General features: G+C 42.0%; 1 protein-coding gene across 2 annotated transcripts in view; it reads left to right on the top strand.

Annotated features, from left to right (window-relative positions):
• The first annotated feature begins 2901 nt into the window (after positions 1-2901).
• The window catches only part of SLC35D4 (solute carrier family 35 member D4), a 118025-nt gene continuing 93453 nt past the window's right edge, over positions 2902-27473 (top strand). For both annotated transcript variants that reach the window (XM_060613446.3, XM_060613448.3), the window contains exons 1-4: positions 2902-3063; positions 8201-8247; positions 11218-11295; positions 27043-27124. In XM_060613446.3, coding sequence (XP_060469429.1) covers positions 2992-3063; positions 8201-8247; positions 11218-11295; positions 27043-27124 — 279 coding nt within the window. In that variant the 5' untranslated portion in view covers positions 2902-2991. The remainder of the gene's footprint in view (positions 3064-8200; positions 8248-11217; positions 11296-27042; positions 27125-27473) is intronic.

The raw sequence follows: 27473 nt of genomic DNA, 5'->3' as shown, positions 1-27473 counted from the left end.
TTTATTTTTAAGTAATTTCTACACCCAATGGGGTGGGGCTTAAACTCACAACCCTGAGATCAAGAGTCACATGTTCCTCTGACTGAACCAGCCAGGTGCCCCAGGATTTTTTTATATTCAAAATCTTTTATATTCAAAATCTATGGTAGAGAGAGGGGTTTTTTTCCCCCAATAGATATTGCCTTCTATTTTACTTTTTTGCCTTGTTGTTTTGGCTAGAACTTCCAATATAATGTTAAGTAAAAGTGGCAAGAATGGTCATCCTGGTCTTGTTCCTGATTTTAGGGAAGAAAGCAAATGTCTTTCACCATCAAGTATACTAGCTGTGGGGTTATCACAGATGCCTTTTATCATATTGAGGAAATTCCCTTTTATTCCAGTTTTTTTTAGTGTTTTTAATCATGGAAAGGTGTTGAATTTTGTCCAATGCCTTATCTATTTCTACTGAGATGATCATGTGGTTTTTGTCCTTTAATCTGCTGATATGGTATATTACATGAATTGATTTTTGCATGTTAAACAAATCTTGCATTCCTGGGAAAAATCACTGTGGGTCTTGGCATGTACTCCTTTTACATGTTGCTGGATTCCATTTCCTAGTGTTTTGTTGAGAAGTTTTGCATCTACATTCATAAGAAATATTAATGTTCTGTCTACTTAAAAAACTTTTTTTTTAATGTTTATTCATTTTTTGAGAGACAGACACAGAGCCTGAGCAGTGGAGAGGCAGAGAGAGAGAGAGGGAGACACAGAATCCAAAGCAGGGTCCAGGCTCTGAGCTGTCAGCACAGAGTCGGACGAGGGGCTCAAACTCACCAGCAGCAAGATCATGACCTGAGTTGAAGTCAGCTGCCCAACCGACTTGAGCCACCCAGACGCCCCTATGTTCTGTCTACTTTAAAAATTTTTTTTAATGTTTATTTTATTATTTTTGAGACAGAGAGAGACAGAGCATGAACGGGGGAGGGGCAGAGAGAGAGGGAGACACAGAATCGGAAGCAGGCTCCAGGCTATCAGCCCAGAGCCCGACGCGGGGCTCGAACTCACGGACCGCAAGATCGTGACCTGAGCTGAAGTCGGACGCTCAACCGACTGAGCCACCCAAGCGCCCCATGTTCTGTCTATTTTTAAAGTGGAATTTAGGTTTAAAAATGTATGCTGCTGCTTCTGCCATCCTTTGAGAATTCTCCCATGTGAGCTGTCAAAAAAATTCATTATTAAAAAAGATTTGTTGGGGAAAACCCCCAGAGGAGTTGTTTTATCCAAGTTCCTGTCTTTTCTTATTTAACAAACATTTATTGAGCACTTATGGATCCATTATAAAAAAGTAAATTTATAACTGTAAACTTTTGGTCTCAAAGATGTTAATTAACAATACAAGTGATTATATCTTTTCTTGTGTTTAGAAGGTGTAACCTCAATCTCATATGTAGCAGTTTGTTGTGTGTCAGTGTAACACCTGATGATTTTATTTTCATCTAATCTTAGTTTAGTTTGCTTTGTGAAACAGAATAATGCAGCTTTGGAAAAATCAATGGCTCTGGCAAAATCTATCAGCGCTCTTGCTACAAATGTCAGCTTCTATTTGCGTGGTTCTTTATTGTTCTGGTTGCTCCTGCTTGTTAAGCAACTTCCGTCAAAGAAAATAAGTTAAGTAATAACTAGAAAATAATAGGGCTCCACCTGAACCTGTTCATGTACTAAAAGTACTCAGAGAATATCAAGTAGTACCAACTACTGATTTCAAAGAAATTTTATTGAGCAAAAATTTTCTTTGTAAGGACTGTTTAGCTCTGAAATAGGTTTCCTAAAATATCGTCAGGGGAAAATTACTTCTTATTTATCTTTTATGTAGAGATAATACATCGGGTGTTTGCTTGGATACTATAGTTGATAAGCAATTTTACACAGGGAATACAAATTTTAATTTTTTTATTATTACATTTTATTTATTTTTGAGCAAGAGACGGAGACAGTGCGAGCGGGGGAGGGACAGAGGAAGAGAAAGACACAGAACCTGAAGCAGGCTCCAGGCTCCCAGCTGCCAGCACAGAGCCCCACGCGGGGTGGAACCCATCAACCGCGAGTTCATGACCTGAGCCCAAGTCGGAGGCTCAAGCGACTGAGGCACCCAAACGCCCCAGGGAATACAAATTTTAAAAAGTGAAGGTTTCCTGGTGTACAGGGTATTTCTAAATATCTGTGTGTGTGCATGTGGGGAACACTTGTACCTCTAGCTCCTGACAAAGTCCATCAACATGTTTCATGTATGTTTACTACTATTTGCCAGAAACCTAACTAGGTAAATTTTCTAACCTATATACTAGGAATAGGGGCTGTGCTTGAAACTCCACTTTCAGGAGGATTTATTTTATGTAAATTTCAACACAATGGAATGACTTCTCTTAAAAAAAGAGAAAGAAAAAAAAAAAAACAAAAACAAAAAACAACTACATTCATTCCAGCTCCTCAGGCTTCCTTCTTTTAAAATAACACTTATCATTAACTTTTTGGTGTCGTTTGCAAAAGTAATACAGACCCGGTGTAGAAAACAGGGCAAATTCATTAAAGCATATAAACAATGTTCGTCCCATCGTTTAGATGACAGCTATGAACATTTTTCTTTAAACGGTAATGCAATGTTGTGAACTGTTTTGTAAACTGCTTTTTTCCCCTCGTCTGCCATTTTCGACTTTTTTTTACAGGGACTAGTGTCCCTTTCCCCACAGGCGGTGGGGTCGATCTCAGCCCCGGCCCGGCGATCTTTCTCTCCCTACCTCCCAAGACAGCAGAGAGCGACCTCGCCCACAAGGCGGCAGCCGGGCCCGCGGCGGCCGGGTCCCTTTAAGAGGCAGGCGCCAGAGGCGGTCCCCGCGCGGATTGGCCGAGTTTGGAGCCACGTGGCTGTCCTGGCAGCTGCGGCTGTGGCCTTGCTCCGGAGGCTGCCGCGGAGCTCCAGCGGGGTTCCCGGATAGGGGCGCGGGTTGCCCGATGTGCGTGAGGAGGTGCCTGGTGGGCCTTACCTTTTGTACCTGCTACCTGGCGTCTTACCTCACGAACAAGGTGAGGGGGGCGGGCGCGGGGTGGCGATGATTGCACGTGGGAGATCGGAGCCCCCACATCGTACGTGGAACAGATGCAGCCTCCAGCTTTTTACCTGATTTTTCCTGATGGTAGTGGAGAGGAAGCCGACTCTGTGGAATGCTCATTTAGAAATAGGATTTGCTGGACTGCACTGGCCCTGTTTCCGGTCCTGTAAAGCATCCTTTACATTTCCTGGGACAACGAATTTTCTAAAATTAAATTTATTTATTTATTTTAATGTTTATTTATTTTTGAGAAAGAAAGAGAGCGTAAGTAGGGGTCACCAAATTTTTTGACTGGTGAATTCCCAGGAACTTAATTTTGGGTTGTGCATACTACTTTTCAGGGAAAAAAAGCAATTGGCTCTTGTTCTTTCGCGGCAGGAAGAGTAGAAGAAATCTGACATATCCTGCCTTTTTTTCTGAAACACGCCCCTGCCCTAGAAACCCACATGGTTCCAGAAGTTTTTATTTTTAATTTTAATTTTTTTTTTTATTTTTAAAGTTTTATTTATTTAATAATCTCTACACCCAACATGGGACTCAACTCATTACCCTGAGCTCAAGTCAAAGTTTTTCCAACTGAGCCAGATAGCCACCCCCCTCCCCCCAGCCAAGCTTTTAAACAGAAGAGATCAATCCATTTCCATATCCATCTTTCCCTCACACCACTGATAGCCAATCTTTTTTTAATGTTTATTTATTATTGAGAGAGAGAGAGAGACAGCAAGAGCAGAGGAGGGACAGAGAGGGAGGGAGACAGAATCTGAAGCAGGCTCTAGGCTCTGAGCCATCAGCACAGACAGAGCCCAATGTGGAGCTGGAACTATGAACCCTGAGATCATGACCTGAGCCAAAGTCAGAGGCTTAACTGACTGAGCCACCCAGGTGCCCTTGGCAGTCTTTTTTTTTAACATTTATTTATTTTTGAGACAGAGACAGAACACGAACAGGGGAGGAGCAGAGAGAGAGGGAGACACGGAATCTGAAACAGGCTCCAGGCTCTGAGCTGTCAGCACAGAGCCCGACGCGGGGCTTGAACCCACGCACCGTGAGAACATGACTTGAGCCGATGTCGGACGCTTAACCGACCGAGCCACCCATACGCCCTGGCAGTCCTTTTAAAAATATGTCTCCATCCCATACATTTCCACTATGTTCAAGAGTTTTTTGTGGAATTATTTTTGAAAATAAAATATTTATAAAGTTAATTTTCTTTAAAGTAATGTCATGAAACTCTTTTTTATGAAAATGCAGAAAAGCAGTGGTGCCATGTTTTTATTTTGTTAGGAGGGAGAAGCTGGCCTTGGATTAGGACCATACAGGGAAATGTTAGACTTTTGAGGGCTAGGGTGGGGCATCCCCTCTTGTCATAGAGGTTGGCTGGACACCAAGACAAAGTGGGGGATACCAGGCCCAGGACCACCTTCCCCCATTGTAGGGTCTCCCCTGCCCATCCCCCTCAAAACCCAAACCCCTCTTGCTCTCTGGAAAAGGACTGTTAACCAATAGCATTTCCTTATACCTTCTCTCTTAACGTGAGGACTGTCTTCAGAATACTCAGATGATGCACCAGAACCCTGTCAGAATCCTTCCTCCCATCCAGTTGATTTTTAGTTTCGGTGATGTGCCTTTGAAGATCCATTAATACTGCCTTCCTGGGAGACAGTGATGGGTTTGTATCCTGGCTCCACTTAGCTTGGTCTTTGGGACTTAAATTTCTCTAAAGCTAAGTTTTTTAACTTTAAGATAGGATTAACAAGTCCTTTTCAAAAAGTCGTTCTGAGGATTAATCAAAATGATTAATTGAGTTACTGAGTTGACTGGCCAAGTGCCCAATATCATGGTAAATAAGGTAAGTGGTAATTACTCTAGAAGGAAGGAAAGACAATCTTTTGCATATGGGGTGACCCAGTAATTAGCTTTTAACAGATTTGTTTCTTCCTCACAGGAAGCTAAACTAAAAGATTTATTTTAGCACCTTTTCTAGAATATGTGAATTTGTGAAATCCTGGCCTTTTCATTCAACTATTCTAATTTGTTTAGTTAACCTGATGAACATATTGATAATATTTCACTTAAAAACAAAATGACCTTCCTTTTATTTCTATATAATCATCAGCCGGAGAAGAGTGACAAGTCTTTCATGAAAACCCATGAGCCAGGCGGGCATTGGTTAAAAAACAGAGTATCTAAGCAAAACAATCCAGCAGGCAGATAACACTTAGTTCACAGAAATTTATACCCCCTCTGGATGCACATTGGCATCTGTGGCATTATTGTTATATTTATTAGGGTCCCTCACCATTTTATAGTCAATGCTATAAAGATGGATTACCTTCCATGTGCATCATGCTTCAAGGTGCTAGAAAAAAAGAAGCCAAACTGTCCTGTCTCTAGGAATATCTAATCCGAGTAATAAAAATTGTAGATTTCCAAGGACCCTCAGAACTTAAACAACAAATCCTTTTCCATTTTCCGTGATGGTTTGGAGTGCTTTGGTTTAGGGCTCTTGGGAGTGTTGGAGCAGATCAAAAGCAGAAGAGTAACAGCAGAAGGCAGAGGGAACGGGAGGGGAGGAGACTGTACAAAGGGGAAAGAAATGGAGTCAAGAGTAGCAGCAGGCAGATGTGAGGCCCAGGCAGGGGTGGGAGAGGTAGTCCTTCATAATGGGACTATGGTAGGGACTTTGTAACTCTTAGATGATGCCATTGTTTCAAATAGGACAGTCGTGCTTCTTTCTGGCAGCCATAACAGGTTGGCTTGGACCAAATAGGGGCCAAGTGAGAAGGGAACTGTGCAGTGAGCCCCCCAGCATATAATCTCTGCGAAATGATTTTTCTTTTGAATTAGTGAACATTATTTTGTGTTTAGAGATAGGATCCACTCTTCCAGTTTTTAGAAGACTCTTTGCTATTTTTTTAATGTTTATTTACTTTTGAGAGAGAGAGAGGGGGGCGGAGAGAGGGAGAGAGAGAGGGAGAAAGCAACCAGGGGAGGGGCAGAGAGAGAGGGAGGCAGAAGATCCAAAGCAGGCTCTGCGCTGACAGCAGAGAGCCCGATGCAGGGCTTGAACCCACAAACCATGAGATCATGACCTGAGACAAAGTCAGATGCTTAACCAACTGAACCACCCAGGCGCCCCATGCTAGTTTTTTAATTTTCCTATTTCTCAGGGTAGTTTTCTCCTCTAACTATTTCCCTCTGTATTTGCAGAAAAGAAAATTCATTGAAAAAACTCTTGTCTATTTTAGGCCCAGCCCTTCTAGTGTTAAAAGAAAGGTTGATTTTAGTTTGAACAGCAAGTGTTTTGGCTCTCCTGACCTCGTGTCTGAGGTGTTCCTCCAGCCTGTGGGAGGTCCTGGCAGTAACCAGGCTTAGGGCCCAGGCAGCCACCAGCCCTTCTTCCCCTCAGAGCTATTAAGCTTTCAGCCTGGGGACAACGTCCACATCTGTTTTCCTTTCAAAGACTCCCAAATTGCTCCTTCTTTTTCCATGAGAAGTGCTCACTGCTGTTCCACTGAATAGCCTTTTGCTCTGAGCAACACTTTTCAGTGGCCTGAGGAACTGCTAAAGAATGAATATTAGGACTTAGATTGCATTTGTCAGAGATTTCGCTTTTCACTGTTGTCACTCTTCTTTAGCAAGGTCAGGTAAGAGCTTCAGCATTTTGTCTCCCCCCAGGATGTAGGACAAAGCCCAGCATACACTAAACTAAATAAATATTTGCTGTCTTCAAGAGGGTTGTTTAGGATGATAGAGCACATGGCCCAGATGCTCACTTGTTCATCCTTTCCCTGTTTTAGAATGAAAATATCAGGGAAAAGTGGGAAGGAGCCTATTGACCTATGTGAATAAACAGACTTCAGAGAAGAAGAAGGTCCATTTTTTTTAAGTTTTTTTTTTTTTAATGTCTTATTATTTATTTTTGAGAGAGAGAGAGAGAGAGAGAGAGACAGAGTGTGAGCGGGGGAGGGGCACAGAGAGAGGGAGACACAGAATCCAAAGCATCACCAGGCTCTGAACCATCAGCACAGAGCCCGACGTGGGGCACCCAACAAGGGGCTTGAACTCACAAGCTGTGAGATCGTGACTGGAGCCAAAGTCCCAGACACCCAACCGACTGACCCACCCAGGGGCCCTGAGGGTCCATTTCAAGTAAATACAGAGCACAGGCAGTTAGCTGTAATCGTGACATTTAGGAGCTCACACTAGGAGGCCTATGTATAGGTTAATCCATGGGAAAAAATAGGTATGTAAATTTGCCTAACACCAGGCCACTCTATTTTTACATCATGTGAAGAATCAGTAGAGTCCTTGCCTAGAGCCTTTAATGGTTTTTAAACTTTACAAAAAGTCTTAGTGCTCAATGGTAGGAAAAATAGGAAAAGATATCCAGAAAGACAAAACACAGTCCCGTTTCATAAAGTGTTATAAAAGACATAATAGAAAAACAAGTTGTTGACCTTAGCCAAGTTGGTTTAAAAAAAAAAAAATCCTTAAAATGCTAAAGCACAGGGAAAGGTATGATGCCTAAGCAGTATTAGTTTAAAAACAAAAAACAAAAAAAGTACCTTTAGAATGCAAAAACCAAATGCCCCCAAATGGAAGGAAAACAAAGGAAATAAACACTAGGATGCAGTTCTTGCTTGAAGAGAATCAAAGAAGGGGGTTGGATTTTGAGGTAAATTGGACAGTAGATAAAGGGGGTACCCTGAGAAAAGAGAGTGCGTCCAGGGGTTTGTCCGGTTTTCTTGAATTACTGCAGTTCCAACGTGACTTCCCCTGAGGCCTGGGAAGATACTGAGTTGTTGGACATCCACAGCACCAGACCCAGCTGCTGTGCGGCCCAATTTGCTGACGATACCAGTTCTATTTCCCCACCAAGAGGTGGTTAGGCTTCTGGCGACCCTGGGGAAAAAAGACTCGCTCTTTTTAGTATGACTTGGAAGGTCTTTTTTTTTTTTTTTTCCCATGTATGATTTTGGGGGGAAGGGTAAATGCCTTTTTGAAACTAGAGTATACTTATATTTCTTCAATAGGGATTTCTTTGATTATACAGTCTAGCAATTCTCCATAATTTGAAAATGTCCATTAATCTGCTCTTTGTTTTTCAGTATGTCCTATCTGTCTTGAAATTTACCTACCCTACATTATTCCAAGGGTGAGTATCTTTTATGCTCTTTGTACACATATGTGGGGCATGTCCAACCAGCATCATTAAATGTTGCTTAAAATATTTTTAATGACTACATAGATTTTTTTCTTTTTTATCAAATAGACATACTGTAATTTATTTAGCCCTTCTATTAGTGGGCATTAAATTGTGTCCCATTTTGGGGGTATAAAAATAGTGTTGTCAGACATATTTTTGTATCCAAGTTTGTCAAATTTCTAGCTATTTCTCTGGAATAGATTCCTATATAAGAAATTTGGGTTAAAGAATATGAACTTCTGGGTTTTTAAATTTTTTTTAATGTTTATTTATATTTGGGACAGAGACAGAGCATGAACAGGGGAGGGTCGGAGAGAGAGACACACACAGAATCTGAAGCAGGCTCCAGGCTCTGAGCTGTCAGCACAGAGCCTGACACGGGGCTCGAACTCACGGACCGTGAGATCATGACCTGAGCCAAAGTTGGACGCCTAACTGACTGAGCCACCGTGGTGCCCTCCCCCTGCCCTGCCCTGCCCCGGGCCACTGTCTCTCAAATGACTATTGACATTTTGAGCTTGGTAATCCTTTGTTATGGGGGCTGGTCCTGCACACTGTAGGATGTTTGGCAGAGTCCCTGGCTACAACTCACCAGATGCCAGTTAGCAACCCTCCCCTCCCCCACCCCCTGTTGTGACAACCAAAAACGTCTCTAGATATTGCCAAATGTCCCCTAGGGGGAAGAATCATACGGGTTGAATGCCACTGCTCTAGGTCACACTTGGAGGGCATGACCCATATCTGTCTGTTCTGCTTGGCTGGGTTAGTGAAGGTTTCACAAAGGAGGCATAAAAACTGAATCTAATAGGATGAGCAGGTGTTCACCAACACACAAAGAGGTAGGAGAACATGATGTGTCAAGAGGGCAGCACATGGAGACTCCTAGAAGTAGAAAGTGACCTGACACATTCCCGAGGCTGTCAGCTGTTCAGTATGGCTGGAATGTAGCTGCCCATGGCAGATGCACCGGAGCTGATCCTGGAGAGGGGTGGGTGCCTGTCCAGGAAGGCTTGTGTGTCACTCGCAAGTGACTTTATCCCCGTAGGCCAGCAGTTCTCAACTGTTGTGTCGCAACACATGGGTGTGTTGTAATCACTTCCGTGGTGAGGTGTCTCAAGTCATAACTAAAAATGAGGTTTTGAAATCTATGAATTATTCACCTAAAGTAAAGCAATTAGAGTGAAACAGGGTGAAGTTATTGCCTGTAGTACCCTCTCACTCATTTTGAAGTTTGCTGTGCCTTGTACAGTGGGAAGGGCAGGGGTGTTTAATTAATTAACTAATTAGTTAGCTAATTTAAATTTTTTTAAAAGTTTATTTGTTTTCAGAGAGAGAGAGAGAGAGCAAAAGTTGGGGAGGGGCAGAGAGAGAGGGGAGGGAGAGAATCCCAAGCAGCCTCCACACAGTCAGCACAGAGCCTGATGCAGGGCTTGAACCCACAAACTGTGAGAGTTGGATGTTTAACCAACTGAGCCACCCAGGTGCCCCAGGGGTGCTTATTTTATAACCTGTGCTCCCCTTGTACTTTGCATGCAGAGGAAGAATGTCTCACTTGATCCCAAGTGTCTTATGGCAGAAAAGAGACTGGGAACTGCATCTGGCCACCTGGGAAGAATCAATCAACTGGTTTTGTTTTGTATTTTGTGTTTTGGGTTTTTTTGTGTGTTTTTTGAGAGAAAGGGGGGGCACAAGTGAGCGAGTAGCAGCAGAGAGAGAGAATCCCAGAAGGGGCAGAGGGGGAGAGAGAGAGAGAGAGAGAGAGAGATTGAGAGAGAGAGAGAAAGGCGGTGCTCATCCAAAGCGCGATTCATGTTTTTACCCCAATGGGCTGGTGCTCACCCAAAGCAGGGCTTGTGTTCACCCAAAGCAGGGCTCCAGCTCACCTGACGTGGGACTCAAACTCGTGAACCATGAGATCGTGACCTGAGCTGAAGTCAGATGCTTAATGACTGAGCCACCCAGACACCCTTGTTTTGTTTTGTTTTTAAAGAAATGATGCCTTTTTATTTTAAATGTTTATTTTTGAGAGAGAAAGTGGGGGAGGGGCAGAGAGAAGGGGACAGAGGATCTGAAGTGGGCTCTGTGCTGACAGCAGAGAGCCCCATGCAGGGATCGAACTCACAAACTGTGAGATCATGACCTGAGCCAAAGTCAGGCTCTTAAATGGCTGAGCCATCCAGGCACCCCAAATCAAACATTTTTAAAACAAGCAAGTGGCAAAATGAAGTTTGCCTTCTAGAACAAGCGCTTTGGCTGCAGGTAGAGAATGAAAGTTGTGAGGCCATCCTGGCGATAGGGACACCAGTTTGGGGACTGATACTGGAGTTGAGGAGTGCCATGATGGGAGCCTGCATTAGGCAGAGGCAGAAGAGGTGGGGAAGAGAAGACTTGGTACTCTAGAACTGTTATGGGGATGCGTTCAATAGGATTTTGCGAGCAGATGAGAGAGGTGACTGAAGAGAGAAGAGCTAGGATGACATCTAGGCTCTGATTTGGCTGATTAGGGGCAGAGGATGAAAATCAGAATGAGGAAGGGAAATTCAAGGTAACGTTTTAGGCAAGTTATCATTGGGAGCTTGTGGGGTGTCAGGGTGGTGGTATCCAGGTGGGCGTAGGGATTTGGAAATATCAGTTCAAGGATGATGGGAGAAGTGGGGACTGTGGGGGAGGTTGTTCAGGAAAAGTCTAGAATAAGAAGAGAAGAATATCAGTGTCAGCACTGAATGGTACAGCTGGATTCGAGAATAATACAGGTTGAGAAGGAGGGGCCTGGGATGCTAGTTAGGAGAGAATGGGAGAAAAGAATTGTAGGAAGGCTTGGATGTATATATTTGTGTCAGCCAGGAGCTCTGCCAGGTCTGGATGGCATATGAGACTATGGCACTCTCTTAAATTCACATTGGCCTTTGTCTTTTTCAGGTGGCAGACGTTAATTGGTGGACTTTTGCTTCATGTGTCATGGAAACTGGGCTGGGCTGAGATCAACAGCAGTTCAAGGTAGAACAACATCTTCTTGCTGGATTCATGATTCATGCCCTGCATTCTCTTCACATTATTTAATCTTTTCTGGTGTTACACTGGGAAACGCAGATGTTTATTTGACTTGCTTGATCTCTTAGTTCCCTTTGAACCTTGGGATTTTAATGCTTTTATAATCACATAGAACTGAAGGAGTGTGTTTTCCTGCTTAGTGATGTTACTAATATAATATTAAAATTAATTGAGATACATAACTTATAATACTGTATTAATTGGGCTTTGTTTTAGATCATAGGAGCACAACAAATGAGTTTTTATTTATTTTTAATTAAAAAAATGTTTTTTTAAACATTTATACATTTTTGAAAGACAGAGATACAGAGCGTAAGTAGGAGAGGGGCAGAGAGAGAGGGAGGCACAGAATCCGAAGCAGGCTCTAGGCTTTGAGCTGTCAGCACAGAGCCTGATGTGGGGCTTGAACTCACAAACCATGAGATCATGACCTGAGCCAAAGTCGGACGTTTAACCAACTAAGCCACCCAGGAGCTCGGATGAATGAGTTTTTTTTGTGTGTTTTTTTTATAAGTTAAAATTTTTAATTATATTATATTAATTATAAATTAATATATTTTATTATATTATATTAAACATAACATATTATATTAAATTATTTATTAAAAATAATTTTTAAATTATTTTCATTATAATTTTTTATTATAAATTTTTAATTTATTTTTGGTAGAATACTAGCAGGAGAGGAGAAGAGAGCCCCTATAATTTTTTTTATGTTTTTTAAATTTATTTTTGAGAGAGAGTGACAGAGTATGAGCAGGTAAGGGGCAGAGAGAGAGAGGGAGACGCAGAATCTAAAACAGACTCCAGGCTCTGAACTGTCAGCACTGAGCCCAACGTGGGACTTGAACTCACAGACCATGAGATCACAACCTGAGCCAAAGTCAGATGCCCAACTGACTGAGCCACCCAGGCACTCCCCAATGAATGAGTTTTTAAATGAACTTAAAATTTTTGGAAATTTTTGATTTTGAAATTACTTACTACTTTACAGAAGAGTTTGAAATAACACAAAGAATTTCCATACCCTTTACTCATATTCCTCATTCTTTTATCTTGCTTCTCCTATAATTTTCTCTTGCGATTTATGTATATGTATACATATATATGTATATATATATATATATATATAATTTTTTCTGAACTATATGAGAGTAAGTTGCAGATTTGAGAGTAAAATTCCCCTTCTAAATTCATAAGTGTGTATTTTCTAAGAGGAAGGACATTTTCTTACTTCACTATAGTATAGTAATCAAAATGAGGAAATTAATATTGATGCAATACTGTTATCTCATCTACAGACCAAAGTCATATTTTTCCAATTTTCTCAGTAATATCCTTATAATGTAACTCCCACCCTGCCCCCCGCCCCCCGCACCGCCCTGCCAAATTCTGATCCAGGGTTCAGTTCAGATCACACATTGTATTATATATTAGTTTTTATGAATCTCTTAAGGCAACTTGTCAAATACATTTAAAAGAAATCTCAAAAACCATGACATTTTTCAGACAAAATTACAACCTGAATTGGCTAGCCACTCCTGCCTCACCTAGGTAAATTCTTATAATTCTTCCAGAACATCATGCCTCACCTGAAATGATACACAAAATGAAGAGAAATGAAGTCAAAGTTTATATGGACAAGGCAGACAGCTCTACTGAATGATCAGGCCAGGTCACTCACCTGTATAATATCCTTACCTTCACAAAATGAAGATACTTTTGAAGAAACTTTTATATGTGATATTAAGCAGAGGTCTTACTTTATACTCCATTGTTATGGTGGATGGTTCAGGGAGAACTGGGTCTTCATTTAAATGAATAAGTGCCTTGCACCCCAATGTTTATAGCAGCACTATCGACAATGGCCAAAGTATGGAAAGAGCCCACATGTCCATTGACAGATGAATAAAGAAGATGTGCTTTATATATCTATATCCGTATACACACACACACACACACACACACACACACACACATATACACACAATGGAATATTAGCGATCAAAAAGAATGAAATCTTGCCATTTACAACAATGTGGATGGAACAAGAGTGTATTATGCTAAGCGAAATAACTCAGAGAAAGACAAATACCATATGATTTCACTCATATGTGGAATTTAAGATACAAAACAGATGAACATAAGGGAAGGGAAGTGAAAATAAGATAAAAACAGAGAGGGATAAATTCTATTCCTGAAATCGTTATTACACTACATGTTAACTAACTTGGATTTAAATTAAAAAAATAAATTAATTTGAAAAATAAAAATAAATATGTGCCCTGAATTCACAAGGCCTGTGATAGTTCTAATATTCAGTTAAATAATGAAGCATGTTGATTCCATATGGTTTCATTTATTCCTCCACAGAGGCAAGAGATTGGTCTAGAATGCAGGTACTAATGGTCAGATTGTGGACTGGGGTCCACCGGTGCTCATCAACATGGGTCCTCTACTCTGTTTACAATGCCCCTGACTACAATTATCTTGTAATTTCTGATGTGAATTATTTACTTCATAATAGTCGTTTAAACATTACTTTGGCCCTGTTTCCTTAAGAGCTAAGCCATTGGTTCCCACTTAAAAACATTTTTCCTGTGAGAAAATATACATAATATAAATTTTACCATTTTTAGACCATTTTTAAGTGTACAGTTCAGTGGCATTAAGTGCATTCACAATGTTGTGCAACCATTACCAGAACTTTTCCATCATCCCAAACAGAACAAACAGTAACTCCCCATTCTGCCTTCCCTCCATCCAGTCCCTGATAACCACTGTTCTATTTTCCATCTCTGTGAATTTACCTATTCTGGATACCTCATTTCAGTGGAATCATACAGTATTTGTCCTTTTGTGACTTAACATAATGTCCTCAGAATTGTTGCATGTGTCAGAATCTTCTTCTTTACGAAGCTGAATAATATTCCATTGTATGTATACCACAGTTTGTTTATCCATTCATCTCTTGATGGAATTCTTCATACTTCTGCCTTTTGGGGGAAGGGAAGGAGGAATGACTGGTAGAGCTGAGTAAAGTCAAAGACACTCAAGGTTCATTCCCTGAAAGGAATGATCCTCCAACAGTAGAAATTTGAGACCCACTAGACACTGTTGTCCTTTGAGCTTGTGTGATGCTAGGTTCTACCCATTGCAGATCTGTGGGCATGTCCCCTTTCCGTCCCCCTGCTAAATTCTCAGAGACCTTTTCACTTCTATTGCCTGTACTTCCTCAGGTGGCTTCACATCCTTACACACGATGTTAGCTCGGTTAACGCCTTATCAAAGATCCTAGTGTCTTAGTGAATCTTATAATTAATAACTGCTGCAACAGCACAGCATTTCCATTTTCCACAGATCCTCAGCAAAGGGGAGTTACCAGATGTCTAGCAGCAAGGACCCAGCACCCATGTTCCTTCATGTATGCCTGGGCTGGGTGTGTGTTTGCCATGGTTGCTGTTTCCTACTAGGCTTGGCTTTCCGATTATGTTACTAGAGAACCAAAGCTTGGCTTTGCTGTGTGACTGTGCACTTGTGTGGAGGTGGCAGAGGTTGGACTCTACTAAAAATGGAAACAGCAGCAGGTGGACAGGGTGGAGTCCTCTGGATCATCGTAGAGTGAAGATTGTACCAGTGGGGCTGGAGGGTGGTTTCCAAATCGGTATTTAATAACATATACCATGAGAGCTCATTTAGACCCCTTATAGCCTGGGGTGCAGCAGAATCCAAGATTACCTCTTAAAACAAGTTCCAGAACCTGGCACCACATTTCCTACTTTGTAGAGAGGCCATTCTGCTGTGTTGGTTAGTCTCTGGCCATGTCATGACTCCACTAAGTGACCCGATAGAATCCATCTCCAAGATTTTTACTCAGCAACCAGCAATCACCAAGTGTTGGATGATGCTTTAGAGGCCTTCTGTCCTGGGAAAGATCACACTGGCTTTCAGTCGCAAGCTTGTCCTTATATCGGCAGCTCTACTGCCATTGCCAACCTGCTGCAGAATGTTCAAGTGATTTTTCTAGCAGATGTGGGAGCCCTGGCTGTAGGCTGTGTTTCCAGAATGTGATCTAGAACACTGTGACAAGACATTTGACAGTGAGACCATGGCACTCTTTACTGGATTCTTGAACCATTGCTTACGGAATCAGGTGTGATTTCATTGGAGACATTACATGCCATCCTCCGGTCCCTTTATGACCAGACTACATGTTTAAATAAAAACATTTCGAAAGTAAATTTTAATGTACTTACTACTTTTTGTTCACTCTACCTAAGACAGCAAATTTTTAACTCTCAAGTTTTCAAGGATGAGAAGTTCTAAGTTAATAACACTATACCACAATGCCTTTGTGACCAGAGATTTCTAACAGATGAAGGAGAAAGCTCCACTCTTTAATTTTCCATTGGGGATCTTTGCTGGAGAACTATAAAACATTTCTTTGATAGGGGAGCCTGGGTGCCTCGGTTGAGCATCTGACTCTTGATTTTGGCTCAGCTCATGATCCCAGTGTCATGGGATGAACCACACGTCAGGCTCCACGCTGCCCCTCTCCCTCACTCTCACTCTCTTTTGCAAATGAAAAAAAATTTTTCTGGGGCATCTGGGTGGCTTGGTTGGTTAAGCATCCAACTCTTGGTTTCAGCTCAGCTCATGATCTCACAGTTTGTGGGTTTGAGCCCTGCATCTGGCTCTGCACTACTGATGTAGAACCTGCTTTGAATTCTCCCTCTCTCTCTCTCTCTCTCTCTCTCTCTCTCTCTCTCTCCCTCTGCCACTCCCCCACTCCCACACTCGTTCTCTCTCATAATAAATAAAGAATACTTTCAAAAAATTTTCTTTGATAAAACCTCCAAGTTAACTCAGTCCTGTCCCTAAAGAAATGAACAGTGAGCCAATCAATTAGGATGCTTCTTTTTATGATTAATTATTTGTTTTTAAGTGAGATAGCTTGTCTTCATCAAAGCTACTGGTGGTTGGAATTTCTCAAATATGTTTTTTAATGTGTTGTATTTCATTTTGAGTGACCTGTAATTTTACGAACAGTTACCTTTGCTCACAGAGGAGAGTTAACATAAAATCCATGTGTTTTTGATCTTTTTTCCTATTGTGTTTTTTCACCAGAGGAATGCTTTATGTATATTATGTAGAAATTACTTTGGGGGGAGGATAAAACCAGCTTTCAAAGCATTCTCAGGAAACACGGAGAACCACTGCAGGGACGTAATATGAATAAAATCTGATTGGTTTTGGTGTGGTGATTATGGTTATTCCCCAGAGAAGAGTCCATGAGGCCAGGGATGGTAGAGGACAGGAATTTTTTTTTCAGCTTTATTGAGGTATAGTTGTCAACTAAAATTGTAAGATGTTTAAAGTATACATTGTGGTAATTTGATATATGTACATATTGTGAAAGATTCCCTCCATCCAATTAATGAACACACCCATCACCTCACTTTATTTATTTATTTGGGTGAGAACATTTAAATTCTACTCTTCTAGGAAATGTCAATGACACAACAACACAGTGTTATCAACTGTAGTCACCATTTTATACATTAGATTCTAAGACTTTATTCATCTTATAACTGAAAGTTCGTACCCTTTTCCCAATCTCCTCTATTAACCTGCCCCCAGCCCCTGGCAACCACCTTTCTGTTCTGTTTCTGTGAGTTTGACTTTTTGTTTGTTTGTTTTCTTAGTTTTTCTTTCTTTTTTTTTTTTTTAAGACTCCACATATAATTCCAAATACCATGCAGTATTTTTCTTTCTTGGGACAGAATTTTTGGACCTTCGAAGTTTATAGTGGCTGCTGGTCATGCCTATACCACCCTGCAGGGCATAGGAATCTGCTGAACTCACACTTCAGTGTAGACCGCACCTCATGTCACTGTTGCTTTGTATCCATACAGTGTCTTGCAACAACTCAGCTCTGCCTTTGTGGCATGAAAGCCACCATAGACTACATACACAGATGGGTGTGGCTGTGTGCCAATAAAATGGTATTTCAGCAATAGGCAACAGGTGGGATATGGCCCATGGGTCATAGTTTGCTGACTCTTGTTCTAAGTTAGGCTCTGTGAGAAACAGTATAATCACAGGGATTTTGGGTTCAAGTGATATTAGGGCTGAACTTTGTTAAGGGAGTTGACCCTCTGTGAGTCAGAGGAAGAGTAAAGAATGGAGGAGGAAAGGTCTAAGAATATTAGGAAAGAGGGACAGTAGTGAGTAGGATTCTTGAAGTACCATGTTCACCAGGATTGGACCCCCCAAAATGAAATCTAGGTATCTGCCCTAAGTAGGGAGTAGGGAGTTAATATATGTAAAAGTCCTTGTAAACTGTAAAGCAAATATTGACTTTATAATTGTAAGATATTACTGTTTTTGGCAATGCCAATAGGCAATATGAATCCTAGTATCTTGGTGGCTTGGTACTGTTTTTTAAGTTTATTTATTTATTTTGAGAGAGAGAGCGCATGCAGAGAGAGGGGGAGAAAGGGAATCTTAAACAGGGTCCGCATTGTCAGCGCAGAGCCTGACTCGGGCTCGAACCCACCAACTGTGGGATCATGACCTGAGTTGAAATCAAGATGCTCAACTGACTGAACCACCTAGACTTGGTATTTTTATGTTTGGAAACTATTTTTAGCTCCACTAGGTGTCAGCATAACGCAGAGAATTTTCAAGAACTCAGCTCAAAGGGCCCTCATGAACAAACTTCTGAGTGTTTTGAGGGAGCAGATGTTCCTTCCATAATGCATGCTCTATTTGAAAAACAAGTGATTTAATTTAATTAGCCTTCATTTCGATAACAACAGTTTTATAATTCACGGCAACAGACTATTGTTAGCTTCTTGTAAAATGTTTTATCAGGATCCTTAGGGACAGGAGATGTACACAAACAAAAAAACAAACAAGCCCAAGACTCAAACAAGACACAATACTTGTGCTTATAAATCATATAAGAAAAACTATGTATCACCACAATTTTCAAACCAGACCCATGGCAAATAGTACTTTCCCCCAGGAGTTGCTGTGAGATCCATCCCTGCACACATGCACACACACACACACACACACACACACACGCACACTCACACACTCACTGGCTCAGCAGTTCCCCAGAGGGCCTCATACAACAGAGACCCAGCATTCTGTGAGGACCACCTCAAGATTTAATTCCATCATGCCTCCTTTGTTGGCACATAGGACAATGGACAAATAAGCCAGCATGGGAGGTGCCATCTTACAAATTATAGGTGGAGAAAAGGTGCATTAGTGGTATGTGCCTGGTTTGTCCCTAATGTGTAGGTATTTGGCTGCCAGAGAATTATACAGTCTTAGAGCTGGCAGTAGAAGGTGTCTTAACTCGGGCTGCTATAACAGAAATACCAGAGATTGGACATGCCTGGGTGGCTCAGTCTGTTGGGCATCTGACTCTTGGTTTCAGCTCAGGTGATGATCTCATGGTTTGTGAGATCAAGCCCCATGTCAGGCTCTGCCCTGACAGTGTGGAGCCTGTTTCGGATTCTCTCTCCATCTCTCTCTGCCCCTCCCCTGTTCACATATGCTCTCTCTCTCTCAAAATAAATGAATAAACTTAAAAAGAAAAATACCAGGGGTGCCTGGGTGGCTTAGTTGGTTAAGCCTTCAACTTTGGCTCAGGTCATGATCTCATGGTTTGTGAGTTTGAGCCCTGTGTCAGGCTCTGTGCTAACAGCTCAGAGCCTGGAGCCTGCTTTGGATTCGGTGTCCCCCCCCCCCCCCTCCTTCTGCCCCTCCCCTGCTTGCTCTCTCTCTCAAAAATAAATAAACATTAAAAAAATTAAAAAAAAAAAAAAAAGACCAGGTGGCTTAACCAATAAACATTGATTTCTCACAGTTCTGGAGGCTGGGAAGTCCAAGATCAGGGTACCAGCATGGTAAGGTTCTGGTGAAGACCTCTTCTTGTCTATCTTTTCATCTCCTTCCATGGTGGAGGGGGAGGGAGAGAGAGAGAGAGAGAGAGAGAGAGAGCACGCACGCTAATCCTATCATGAGGGCTCCACACTCCTGACCTCATTACCTCCCAAAGTCCCCACCTCCAAATTATCACACCGGGGGCAGGATTTCAACACAGGAGTTTGGGGGGAACACTAGCATGTACCCCATCGCAGAGGGCTGAGTTGGCATAACCCCTCTGGAAGGCAATTTTATAACTAATGCCACACTTTGATGAATGTGTCTTTGAGCTTCTGTTCCACTTCAGGGAGTTTATCCTGATATTGCAAAAACATGAATATGAAAAGGGAATGTACTCAAAGATAACTATTACAGCATTAGGTTAGTAAGAGGATTAACTTCAGTGTCCAGCAATAGCCTATTAATCACTTATTAATAAACTGGTGATGATTTTTTTGACGTGGAAAGACGTTAAGCAGATTATGAGACAAGTGTACAGTAGGATCCCATTTTTGCTGCAGTGTTCATATATGTGCATATAGGCCCTGTTTGGGAGGAGACCTAGCAAGGTATTAACAGTGGTTGTTTTTGGGTAGCGGGATTGCAATTATAGTGTTTTTCTTGATTATCTGTACTTTGAAAATTTTCTTTTTTTTTTTTTTTTTTTTTTTTTTTCAACGTTTTTTATTTATTTTTGGGACAGAGAGAGACAGAGCATGAACGGGGGAGGGGCAGAGAGAGAGGGAGACACAGAATCGGAAACAGGCTCCAGGCTCCGAGCCATCAGCCCAGAGCCTGACGCGGGGCTCGAACTCACGGACCGCGAGATCGTGACCTGGCTGAAGTCGGACGCTTAACCGACTGCGCCACCCAGGCGCCCCTGTACTTTGAAAATTTTCTAGCATGGAAAAGTACTACTTTTTTTTTTTTAAGTTTATTCATTTTGAGAGAGACACAAAGAATACACTGGAAGGGCACAGAGAGGAGAGAGAGAGAGAGAGAGAGAGAGAGAGAGAGAATCCCAAGCAGGCTCTACACTGCCAGCGTGGAGCCTGATGTGGGGCTTGATGTGGGTCTCAAACTCATGAACGCATGAGATCATGATCTGAGCCAAAACCAAGAGCGGGATGCTTAACTGACTGAGCCATCCAGGTGCCCCTAAGTACTACTTTTTAATAACAAAACAAGATAAATTATTATAGGAAACAAAATGACTGCCTCCATGCCAAGTTTCTGAGTTCATGTCTATTGAAGAAAGCATGTTTGTTAATGCAGTTAGTTTTCTGTTGTTACAGTTGTAGGTTACAACATGATTGTTAGAAATGTTTATTGAATTTGAAATTGTTAGAATTACCCATTAGGGCCATTTCAAAGAGGCAAATGGTGGGAAATTTTTTACTTTCATCCCTGTCCTTGAAAACCTAGTAGCTGTAAGCACCAGCAAATCTGTTCAGAGCAAATCCTCTGAAGGGCTTAAGAAAAGTATAGGAAAAAATGTGAATTAGGGTCATGCCTGGAGTTTTCTGGTGTATTTTGATGCTGTTGTTTTTCCCTTGTATCAGTCCAGAAAAAGGAAAGGAATATATATATTTTTAAGTGTTTATTTATTTTTGAGAGAGAAAGTGAGAAAGCGTGTGTGTACAGAGAGAGAGGGAGACACAGAATCGAAAGCAGGCTCCAGGTTCCAAGCTGTCAGCATAGAGCCCGACGCTGGGCTCAAACCCACAAACCATGAGATCATGACCTGAGCCAAAGTCGGATGCTCAACTGATTGGGCCACCCAGGTGCCCCAAGGGAAATATTTTTTTTAAGTTACCAAAGTAATACGTGATGACTCCTTCAGCAAATATTGGAGTGCCTAGCATATATACCAGACATTGTTTTCAGCACAGGGGGTGCATCGTGAACAAAACAGACAAAAAATGCGTGCCCTCATAGAGCTTATATTCTAGTTGAGGTAGATGGACAAGAAACAAAGGAAAATGGAAGTACATGATGTGTCAGATGGCAGTAAATACAGAGAAAAATAAAGCCGGGTAGGGGAATAGGTGTGCATGTGTGTGTGCCCGAGTGTGTTCTAGTGGGCGGGAGGGGGGGGGGGTTGTTATTTTATATACTCTAGGTAAGAAGGACTCAGGGATAAGCTGACTTTTGAGCAGAGATCTGAACCTGTGAGAGAGTAGACTCTGCAGGTGTCTGGAGGGGGAAGGTTCCTGGTGGAGGAAGCAAGAGCAGGCCCCAAGGTGCTTGGGATACTTGATGACTAACAAGGAGGCCAGAATGCAGTTTTATTTTCCTTGTAAATGAAAACATCATTGTGGATAACTTTAAATACCTTTAAATCCTGTAAAAAGTATGCATGTATACAGTAATACTGTAAAGAGTAGTGTGTGTGTGTGTGTGTGTGTGTAACTTTTCATATGTTTATTGGTTATTTGTATTTCTTATGTGTGTGTGAAAGAGAAATATACATACATACACTCACACACACATGCAAATACCTCTTTTTTGTCCACTGAGTATTTTTCTTTTGTGAAGTTGAGGTTTTTTCTTTAAAAAATTTTTTTAAAAACCTTTTTTTAGTGTTTATTTTTGAGAGAGCAAGCATGAGCACAGGAGGGGCAGAGAGAGAGGGGACTGAGGATCCGAAGCAGGCTCTGTGCCGACAGGCTGACAGCAGCGAGCCCAATGCGATGCTCGAACTCGCAAGCTGTGAGATCATGACCTGAGCCCAAGTCAGACACTCAAGCTGACTGAGCCACCCAGGTGCCCCGATTTTTTTTTCTTATTGATTTGTAAACACTCATTATACATCAAGGATATTAAATTCCAGCCCGTTTTATATGTTGCCAGTATTTTTTCCTAAGTTGTTAATCATCTCTTAATTTTCTTTATGGTGTTTTTTGGCCAGTGCATTTTCTGTAGGTGTAGATCAATCTACATGAAATCCCTTATGGCCTCTGTCTTTGGAGTTACGTGTAGAAAAACCGGGAGAACATTTATTGCATGGTGTTGTGCCATGCACTGCTCTGTAATTGTGCGTCTTTCCTGCCCCACCCGTAGTGACCTAGGTGACCCCTAGATACCCCCAGCCCTAGATGACCTGACCTAGAAGAAAGGACACAGTCCGGGAAAATGTGTGAACTTTGTCCATCCCTTGGAGCTATTGGCTAAAGTTAGCTAAGTTTAGTTAGCTGGAACATTCCTTGGGAGTGAAGAGAGCTACTTTTAATTTCCAAAGATTTGGGTAACCATGTGCATGTTATAAGGTTATACTCTTCAGTGCCCAGAACCAGGTGTGATTTCCATCACTTATTGCTGTTATCTCCCTGGAAAATAATCCTCCATTTTAGCAGAGCTAATTAGGATTTTGAAATTACAGTTTCATTTTGTCCTGAAGAAATATTAAAAAAAAAGAGATGGCAAAAGCCCCCCAAAGCACCACCTTTATAGTTCCCATCTTCGCCTTGTCTCCACATAACCTGGAAAAGTACGGAAAACTCAGTTGTCAGGCATTTTATTTGCCCCAGGTAACTGTTGAAAGGTCTGACCTGTCCACGTTAAGATAGCAGATTACCTAACAGTCGTGGAAAACCCCTCAAGCCAGAGATCCCAATTCTGATTCCCGAAGCAGCAAGTATAAACAATTCTTCAAATTATGTAAGTGCATCTGTCGGCGGACTGCACTCCCTGTAGCAGGCTTTCTCTGAGGGAGAGAGTGTGTGCTCTTGTGACTGCCACCGTCTGCCCATTTCTCCTGCTAGTGTGTCAATTTTTTTTTAATGTGTGTTTATTTTGAGAGAGACGGAGATAGCACAAGTTGGAGGAGGGGCAGAGAAAGGGGTAGACAGAGAATCCCAAGCAGGCTCCATGCTGTCAGCACAGAGCCCCATGCAGGGCTTGAACTCACGAGTGAGACCACAATCTGAGCCAAAACCAGAAGTTGGACACTTAACGGACTGAGCCACCCAGGCCCCCTGTTAGTGTATAAATTAAATGAGATCAATGTTGCAAAGAATTTGGGAATAATAGGGGTGCCTGGGTGGCTTAGTCTGTTAAGCGTCTGACTTCAGCTCAGGTCATGATCTCACGGTTTGTGGGTTCGGGCCCTGTGTCGGGCTGTCTGCTGTCAGCACAGAACCTGCTTCAGATTCTGTGTCTCCCTCTCTCTCTACCCCTCCCCCACTCTCTCTCTTTCTCAAAAATAAATAAACATTTAAAAAATTAAAAAAAAAAGAATTTGGGAGTCATAGTTAGTGAAGAACCAACTTGTGACAAAGTCTTACTGAACCTTCAGGGACTTTTATTGCTGTGAGTAATGGACCAAGGAGGGAAATGTGGTGTCCCTTCTACTTCTCTGCATCACCCCCTCACCCCCTGCACCCACTTGAACTTTGAGTTTTATCTCAAGTATCACTTATTGGAGGCAGGTTTCTCTATCCTCACTGACTAGATCAGATGCCCTTATGGTATGGCATAGTCCTTTAGTCTCTTTTATAATATTCATGCATGTGATATTTTACATTGACTTATATGAACAAAACATACATGGCTCCCACCTTTATGAAACTTACCGTTTATTTGACAGGTGGGAGACATGTTAATAATATATGCAGAAGTTCCCTTATCTGACTCTGATAATTGATTGTCAGTGCAGAGCCTGATGCAGGGCTCGAACTCACTGACCATAAGATCATGACCTTGGCCGAAATCAAGAGTCGTGTGCATAACCGACCGAGCCACCCAGGCGCCCCAAGATTTTCTTTGTGTATGGATGGTCGACTGGTGTTCCCTTGAGTCTTTTCTTGCATCAACAACACTTAACGCATACCCTAAGATTTTCAGTGGAGTGAGAACTTTGATACTGTGAAACAATATGAATGCAGAGTTCTTTGTAATTTTTAATTATTTTTCTTCCCACCACCCCCCATCCTTTCATACTTGTTTTGCTCATATCTGTTTCGGCAGCACTTTTCCCAGTGATTTGTATTTATCATTCTCGATAGCAGCTATAATTTTTTGTTGGTGTGTGGGGGGGAGGGAGGGAGGCAGCTGTCTCTGATGAGAGCTCATGAGGGCCAAGACAGGGTTAGGCAACCAGCTGCTTTTGCAGGTGTCTAAATTTCTGCCTTTGGTGCATGTTGCTCTGGCTCTGTCCACCTAGAAGGTGGGCCCTGGGTGCGATAATTGTGGATCATAGTTCCATGGTTATATCCAAATGTTCCCACAGCTGCTCTGTAACATTTCCCAGAAGTCTCTGGTCCAACTGGATCTGTTTATTTTTCATAGTTAAAGTCATTTCTTTGTGTTTCGGGTACAGGGTTAAAATACAAGGTGTTCCCTAGCCATGTTTCCTTTCTTTTCTTTCTTTCTTTCTTTCTTTCTTTCTTTCTTTCTTTTCCCCTAGCCATGTTTTTTTGTTTGTTTGTTTGTTTGTTTGTTTCACATCCATGGCCACTGAGATGCCCTGAGGTCTCTTGGAGCATATGACTGGGCAGGAGTCTTCTTTGTTTAAGAAGGAACAAAGCACAAATGCCTAGGGCCTTACTGAGCTCACATCCTGAAGCACCGGGCCTGCTGCTGTGGGTGTGCTGCTGTTTCACGCAGGGCACTCCTTCCCTCTTCACTATGCTCCCTGCTGTGTATGCTCTTGGGCCTCCTTGTGGTGCTCAGCGGGCCATGGGCCTGGATCCTGTCTCCCTTGACCTTTGTGAGCTTAAGGTCTAATGGGGAAGTCGTTTCCTAGAGGAGTAGCAATTGGTTTGATGTCAAGCATGATGTTGTTATCCATCAAGATGGAGAATAGCATCTTCCTTTCTCTATTCACCTATTGGCTGGAAGTGCAGACGTCTTTTATTGCAGTAAGACGAGTAAGAACAGAGAATATTCCTCAGGTCATTAGATGCTTAGTGTGCGACCAGAGCAGAATCATGCTGTGTTTGTTATATGTCAGTGTCTACCACTAGATTATGAGGTCCTTGAGGGCAAAGTGTGAAAGGGTGGCTTAAAGCTGGAGCTTTAGAGTCAGATGACCTGAATTCAAATTTTGGCTTTGCCATAACCAGCTCTTCTGACCACAGGCAAATTAAACTCTTTATTGCCTCAGTTATTTCATGTGCACAATGAGGATAATAATAATAATAATAATAATAATAACAAAGACATTTTCTTCATAAGGTGGTTGTACACATTTTTAAAAGACACAGCATAGAAAACACTTAGCAGACTGCCTCATTTGTAGCAAGTGCTCAGTAAATGTTAATTAGGATGCTGCTGTTAATAATAACTCTAGCACTGTCAGCACTTTGCAAATTGCTAGAAATATTTGCTGAATGAATATATTCAGGAAGTAGGGTTTGGAGGCCTAACTAGAGACTAGAGATATTTTAGCACCAGGTTCCCTGGGAAGGGTACAAAAGCAGGTCTGATCATAGATGCCTGCCCATGCTAATAAGATTCACAAAGAACATTTCTTGAGCAGGCATCATCCCAGGAGAGCAGTTCATTGAGTTAGCTGGGATTATTATGTTAAATTCTGCTGGAATGGTCTCATTTATTTATATCTATTATGAGAATAACTCCGGGAACTTGCGTAAGTGGACCAAATGTGTTTGTGACTGAGGGAACCTCAGTGATGGGTTCTCTATATAAAAACCGGGATTTTGCCTTTCTTGAAGACAGCAAGATTCTAAACTGTATTGAACAAAGCAGTTTCGGGGGCACCTGCGTGGCTCAGTGGTTAAGTGTCTGACTGTTAATTTTGGCTCAGGTCATGATCTTATGGTTTGTGAGTTCGAGCCCACATCAAGCTCTGCACTGGCAGTGGAGAGTCTGCTTGGGATTCTTTCTCTCTCCCTCTCTCTCTGCCTTTCTCCTGCTTGCTCTCTCTCTCTCTCTCTCTCTCAAAATAAACAAACTTAAAAAGAAAAAAAAAGAAAAAAGCAGTTTTTGGTGTGGCCACAATTGAATCAAGAAACGTGCCCTCCAGAAGTCCTTAGAGGTTCCAGGTTGATGGTGGAAGATGTCAGCACATGGCCACCCAGCTTGAGTTCTAGTATTCTTTTTAAAATTCTGTCCTTTGGCACTTGCTTCCTTCTTTTGTGGTTCCATGGAGCCGTTTGATATATTGCCTCGGTAAATAGCCTTTAAAAATTTGTAATAATTTGGCATGGGTTCAACGCCTCTGGCTATTTAAAATCCAAAGAATAATGTTCACTGTCCTTAAAAAAAAAATCTTAAAAACCTTAAAAAAATCAGGGGTGCCTCAGTGAGTTGAACATCCGACTCTTGATTTCAGCTCAGGTCATGATCTCATGGTTGGTGGGATCGAGCCTTGTGCTGCCAGTGCAGAATCCCTGCTTGGGATTCTCTGTCTCTATCTGCCTCTCTCCTGCTCAAACACACTCTCTCTCTCAAAATAAATAAATAAAGTAAAAAAAATTTTTTGAAAAAATTCGGATCTGTTCTCTCTCCCAAACTTTAGGAAGCCTTTTTCCATCTCCAGATCGTTTGTGTTCTGTCGTGGGATCAGTAACACTAGGTAGTTGGCAGAGTGACGGGCTATAGCTGGATGACTTTGGCAGCCTCCCTCACTCTCAGTGGACACAGCCCATGTCACACTTCACAGGTCACTCAGAGATGTTAAGACAATCACCGTCGTATTTGGTGCATCTGAAAGGTCATGCCTTCCAGCTCGGTCTTTTGGACAGAAAGTGACAGAAATATTCTGGTCTCTTTCCCTTTTTTCAGATCTGATGTTTCGACATGGCTTCCTGCTTCGGTGCTGTATGTGGGCATAATCTATGCCGGTTCCAGAGCATTATCCAAACTGGTAAGTTTTAGAGACTTTTTAGGGAGACAGTTCCTCTTTCCTCTACCCCTTTGCTTTTTAACTTATTGTGCCTTGGATCCATAGAGGACAGGACATCAGCTTTCGTGATGGTGCACATAGACTGGAGAACAGCATGGGGCTTTTACCCCCTCTCCCTGAACTGAGGATAACCAGATGATAGGGTAGGGCCATCTTGTTTTATAAGATGAAGAGGCACCAATGGAGACAAGGAAGAGAAAGCTGTGATATTTATGGAGCCTGATACAAACAGGGCCAGCCTGCTCTACCTGAGCACAGGCCATCCTCGGGAGCAGGGAGAGTGGGCTCAGCCTGCTCCTTGCTTCTGAGG

This window comes from Panthera onca, chromosome D3 (genome assembly GCF_046562875.1).
Source record: "Panthera onca isolate mPanOnc1 chromosome D3, mPanOnc1 haplotype 2, whole genome shotgun sequence".
In the NCBI taxonomy this organism is placed as follows: Eukaryota; Metazoa; Chordata; class Mammalia; order Carnivora; family Felidae; genus Panthera; species Panthera onca.
The sequence above is the reverse complement of the archived record's forward strand: the minus strand, read 5'-3'. Positions and strand labels throughout refer to the sequence as shown.